The sequence below is a fragment of the Cydia splendana genome, chromosome 5, assembly GCF_910591565.1.
Source record: "Cydia splendana chromosome 5, ilCydSple1.2, whole genome shotgun sequence".
NCBI lineage: Eukaryota > Metazoa > Arthropoda > Insecta > Lepidoptera > Tortricidae > Cydia > Cydia splendana.
The window spans coordinates 24,646,687-24,652,839 of NC_085964.1; the positions used below are offsets into that span (position 1 = coordinate 24,646,687).

Here is a 6,153-nt window from a genome sequence, read left to right on the forward strand (position 1 = left end):
GAAAATATAATCGATTAATCGATCAGATGATTTTTCTTTTCATTTCATATTACGGCTATTCTGTTATTTTAATTTAAAATGCGGGCGTGGTAGGTAAGGTACATTAAATTTATGGAGAAGGGGTTTGAAAATAACTTTTTCACTTCTCATGCTCAAAAAGTGCACCTCTATGTCGTGCGTAGACGACATAAAATCGCATTTTATGCTCTAGAGCATAAAGTAAAATCATCTAATACGACCCTTATTGCCTTAGCAATAAAGTCCAAATTCTGCCATACAAACTGCCAGCCCTGCCGGCGCGCCCCGACCGGCGCTCTCCCGATCGGCGTGCCCCGCGCCTCCGACCGGCCCAAGAACAATTTTCTTTAGTTTTGAATAAATACGTTAAAATAACCTAAAATATTTGATTTTTTGTTATTTTCCTCGCAATCGAAGTGAAAAGCAGAGTGTACAACAAGGGCATAAATGTCCATTTTTACCCTCGTCTACTATTTTGGTCTTCGCTTCGATCAGAAAAAAATTGCCTCGGGTAAAAATGGGTCACTTTATGCCCTTGTTGTACAATCTACTATTAGTGATAATATGTGTCAGATAAGCGTCAGTAATATGGACCATTTTTCGAAGTAAAAAACGTTGAGAGCTTTGTCTACATATTTGTCTATCTCTAGGCATCTCTAGGTATGTATATTAGGCTAGCTAGAGATATTATAAGTAGGTACAAACAGCAATACTCTTGACTGTCCATCGGTGGACCTTATGCATTTTGTAATAAGGTTTACGAACTGTCAGTTAACACTGTACTGTAGGAAATAGTACTAGTGTAACCGTCAGGCCCCAATTTCACCACAGTGACAGATGCGACAATTTTAAAATCACTGTTGCTGACGTCACAGGCATCCATGGGCTACGGTTACCACTTACCATCGGGCGGGCCGTATTCCTGTTTGCCACCATCATTGTATTATTTAAAAAAACTTTATTATATCGGAAAAAAACAGATATTTCTTTTGCGAAGTTTCTGACAATTGTCAAGATTTAGAAGAATTGTAGGTAATTCTTGACAGGTAATGAGGTATATGTCGGAATTTCGTGACAATTGTAGTGTTTCTTGTGACAATTGTCATAAACTTAGCAAGAGAAATATCTGTTTATTTCCGATATAATAAAGTTTTTTTTAATAAAACAATGATGGTGGCAAACAGGAATACGGCCCGCCCGATGCTAAGCGGTAACCGTAGCCCATGGATGCCTGTGACGTCAGCAACAGTGATGTTTTACAATTGTCGCACCTGTCACCGTGGTGAAATTGGAGCCTGATCTATCTAGTTTACATTTATCTGAAGTTCTGAACACATTGACCAGATAGAGTGACATCTTACTTATTTATTTATTTATTTATTTAAACTTTATTGCACAAAGTATATACAAAAATGTACAAATGTAATTATTTGTACTTGTATCGCTACAATAAGCCTACGTCTGCATCCAAGGAGTCCTAATAAACTTGGGGAATGAATGAAAAATTAATTCGACGCAGAAAGTGACGGTATATTCGAATATAGGAGAATCGCCCGAGCATAGAAAATGCATCCAAATTGAATTTCTGTTCCGCTGACTATTCGCTGTAGATAAAATTGGTACGTTTCCAATGCCCTGTGAAGGTCAAACATGTCACAAAAACATTCTCACATACAGTGGACCTAATTACAAACGGCATGAGGTCCACCGATGTACCAGTTAACAGTGTGGGCGATGATACAATAATTATCATAGTTTTATAAATAATTGTCTCTAGATTACTTTTTGCTACACTATCGCATTGGGCAACTGTTATGATAGATATACCGTCATTATCAATAATAATAAATCCAAGCGGAACGAAGGAAGCGAAGCGGTGGTGGCCGAGTGGATATGACGTTCGACTTTCAATCCGGAGGTTGCGGGTTCAAATTCTGGCTTATATCAATGAGTTTTTCGGAACTTACGTACCTACTGAACATCATTAATATTTACTACTTGCTTTTCGGTGAAAGAAAACCTTGTGGTGGACCCTGCATATGCATTCTTTAGAGAAATTCAAAGGTGTATGTGTAGTCCCCAACCCGCATCGGGCCAGAGTGGGGACTATAGGTACTCCAAGCCGCCTCACGCATGAGAGGAACTCTATGCCCAGCAGTGGGACGTATGTAGGCTGAATTATTATTAACATTTAGAAGTTTCAAAGAGTGACAATGTTTATGCTCTATCTGTATTTACGTACGAAAATCAGTCACGAAATCTAGCAGAGACTCACAGAAAGAAACGTTACCTATTTTACTTAAACATGCACTTTTCAAAACACTTCGCCGTTTGAAAGCTAAAATTGAGGCCTTAAATTAATTTACTGGCGCGCCTGAAAAACGAAACCCCCTCGTTCTGAAAGGGCGTAAGTCCGGAGAGTGTCGATACGTTTACTTCCTTTTATTGTAGAGAGCTTCGTCTAAAAGCGCACGAGTCGTTCTCGATGCAGCTGCTGTTTGGATTCAGAGAGCACAGTCTTCTCAGATAAATGGGTAATATATCGGAGACCGAGGTTTGCTCGGAAAACATTTAAACTCAAAAATGCGCGTTTTCCCAGAGATAAGACCTAAGAACTAGATCGATTTTTCGACCCCGATAACCCCTATATAGCAAATTTCATCGAAGTCGTTAGAGCCGTTTCCGAGATCCCCGAAATATATATTTATATAAACAAGAATTGCTCGTTTAAAGGTATTAGATTAGATACCGTAAAACACGCCAGAAAATGTGTAACTAAATGTATATAATGTATATTACATATATCATAGTGTAAGTACCCACAACATAATCCTTATTGAACTTACCGTGGGACTCAGTCAATTTGTGTGATAATGTACTATAATATTATATTTATTTTTATTTCTATTTATTTATTTATAATATAAGGGCCCGTACAGTGACATCAAAATTATGAACGAATATAACACGAATTTCATACCTCTTCTACTATAATTAACTCTTTGAATGATTCGTAGTGACGAGGCTGCTCCATCTGGCCCATCGCTGAAGTGCCCTCAATATTCATAACTGGAGTTAAAATGCCGATGGAAACCCAGGCATACCGCCTCGGCTGTTTTTCGGGGTTCCGTAGCCAAAGCCGGCACTTTTTAAATTTAAATCTACGTTGTAAATATATCTAATCTACTCGTCAAACTAAGACTAGTGAATATTTAAGGTAATTTATAGATGGCGACTGCAGCAGCATTGTTGTTGCTGAATTACTGATGCAGCGTTACCACCGCGGGCTTTTTGCACTCCGTCAATTTATTTGATAAATTACGTTGCTTGCGTCTTTCAACATGCATGTTTTTTCAAGGCGACTTTTTTAAATCCGTTGCAAATTTTTATTTCTTTTCTACCATGAAATTATCTTATTATACAAAAATAATTGAACTATGAAATCGATCTAACTTGTTCAAGTTAGCCACGGATTAAATTTTTTTATCCATGTCACGATATATAACGGCGTCGGCGGCGCCGACTCCCCATTCCCGCTGTCGCCATCATGTCACCGCTTTTGTGCCTGCTCTTGCTCGCCGTGCTTGCACTGACTGTGTCATCCCAGGAATTCGTCCCGAACGTGCCAGAAGAGTGTCTGAAAACGGGCGTCTGCGAGGACTTACCGGACTATCCGACAGAGCGCGTTGACGCTATCATTGAAGAACTGGGCCCAGCTCTCGACAAATACGAGGTTAATTTAAACAAAAATATTACTTTGCTCATATACCCGCCTATCAGGCACGGACATCCACTGCTGGATATACTAGGACCGCACACACCGCAGGAGGGAGCGATCTCTAGCACCCTGGACCTACGAACTCCCAGCGATCAGTACGAGATCATTCGTCCATAACATTGCGCTTTAGGACTAGGACCCCACTCTAGGACTAATCACTGAAATAATAACGTGCTAGGCAATAAGTATATACTAACTCCCACCGCAAAAAGTACAAAACTTGACTCGGTGGGAACCGAGGTAAGTTGTGACAGAGGAGAGTTGTGACATTGTCGATTTTTTGGAATCTAATAACTGTTAGCGAGCTTGCAACAGTGTGCGTTTGTTAGCTCGTAACTTGAACTAACAAACGCGCGCTATTGCGACCTAGTTTTTAGTTAATAGATTCCAAAAAATCGACTATGTACAACTCTCATCTGTCACAACTCTCCTCTGTCACAACTTACCTCGGTCTCCCCTACCGAAAGGTTAACATTTCCAATATCTCCTGATGATGCCTCATAGCTGATGATGACCTGATGATCTCGAGTAGCACGTTATTATTTCACCGTTTAGCAAAGTGGTATTTTTATGTTAACTTATTTGTATTTCAGCAAAGTAATGGCTGATTCTAATAACTATTTAAATACTAGGTTGAGGATCTAGACGCCTCCGAAACGTTGTCCAGAGCAGGAGATGAGGATCAAGATCTCTGCGAGTCCAGGCGCAGGACTATGATGCCTCGTGCGGCTCGGGACAAAGATGGTAACTGGCACTACGTTCTAAACCAAAGGACCAAGCCGGTGCTAAGCTTCATTGTTGAGGTAAAGCATACAAACAGCAACACTCTTAACTGTCCATCGGTGGACCTTATGCCTTTGGTAATAAGGTTTACGAACTGTCAGTTAACAGTGCGGGCGATAACGTATCTCACACTCATTCTCAAATACAATTTCATTTCATGTAATTGATATAGGTAGGTAATGTTAAATGCCCCAATATTTATTTTCTTGTCGATTTTGTTTTTTTAATAAAATTTGTCCGGTTTGAAGTGCTTCTCATTTTGGCCGAGATAAACACGAAATCACAACGTGTCGCGAAAAACATGTACCGATTCGGGAAATGAATAGTAAAGATATGTGACGTTCCACGGCAAAAGGTACGTTATGGCGGTTGGCGCTTGCGCTATTATTTACGCCTCTCCAATATTATTGCGGCCGCCATAAGGTACCTTTTTCCGTGGAACGTCACATATCTTTACTATTTCATATCTAGTGAATCTCTAATTAATTTCTCGAATCGCGCCGTTTGTAACTTTTCGTTGAGATATAAAAATAGATTATCGTTTTAGATATGCAATCCAGTTGATTCGCCCTGCGCCAACGTAGCCCACTTCTACACCGGTTACGAAGCCAGCTGCAAGCAGAAATTCACTTATCGCAATTCGCCGACTTTGGACGCCGGCGGCGCGATGGTTGAAAGACAGTTACTATTCCCCAGCTGCTGCTCGTGCCAGTATCGACAGACTAATGAATAATCATAATTTAATTAAGGTATCATTCGGATTGTGACTGCAGTTGCTATTGCGGTATTAGGTACTGCTACTGCACGAACAGGGGGCCGATTTTTGATATTCGACCACTCGATTTCGTGTATTTCGTTCAATAATATCTCCACTACTAAGCATTTACATTCTACTAATAGAATTGAAAACGAGTGGTCAATACCACTAGATTCCCTATTTCTATCGCTCGTCTTTCTAAAATTAGCATTTCACCGTTTTCCACTGATTTTCGTGTGACGAAATCGAGCAATCGAAATACAAAAATCGCCTCCCAGTACTTGTTCCTTTATTTTCACGTGGCATGAGAATGTATGTACCTATTCGTAAATTTTAATTTCATTTGTATAACTTAAATACAAATAAATGTTTTAAGTATTCGAAATTCCCTTATCACTGCCGCAACGGGGGGACGTATTAAAATTAATAATAGCGGAGCTAACGGGATATGCGAGGTACAGCCGGCGTACCTATTATGGATGGCTTTATTCACGTTTATCCACGTGATAATATAACTGTCACTTTTTAACACTGCGGGATAGTAAGTGACGGATAACGTTTTATCACAAGAACGACCATCATATCTGTGCAGCTCACAGAGCCACTACTTTATATGTGTACAGACGTAGTGCATAATTATTTTCCATAGTTTTTTCACGAAAACGTTCGAACGTGTCTTGCTATTTCAGTCAGTCTCGTTACAAAAAGTATTGAGGTTGACTGAAGTAGCATGACAAAGACGAACGTTCCGAGAAAATACGATAGAAAACAACACTACTACAGCACTACATCAGTAAATAGTTGTTAATAGTTAATA

The 6,153-nt window shown here is 39.7% G+C and overlaps 1 protein-coding gene across 1 annotated transcript; it reads left to right on the forward strand.

Annotated features, from left to right (window-relative positions):
• The first annotated feature begins 3,415 nt into the window (after positions 1-3,415).
• LOC134790890 (protein spaetzle-like) lies at positions 3,416-5,721 on the forward strand. Its single transcript, XM_063761877.1, has 3 exons — positions 3,416-3,751; positions 4,429-4,599; positions 5,127-5,721. The coding sequence occupies exons 1-3, from the start codon at positions 3,566-3,568 to the stop codon at positions 5,310-5,312; spliced, it is 543 nt and encodes a 180-aa protein (XP_063617947.1). The 5' UTR covers positions 3,416-3,565; the 3' UTR covers positions 5,313-5,721.
• Positions 5,722-6,153: the final 432 nt, after the last annotated feature.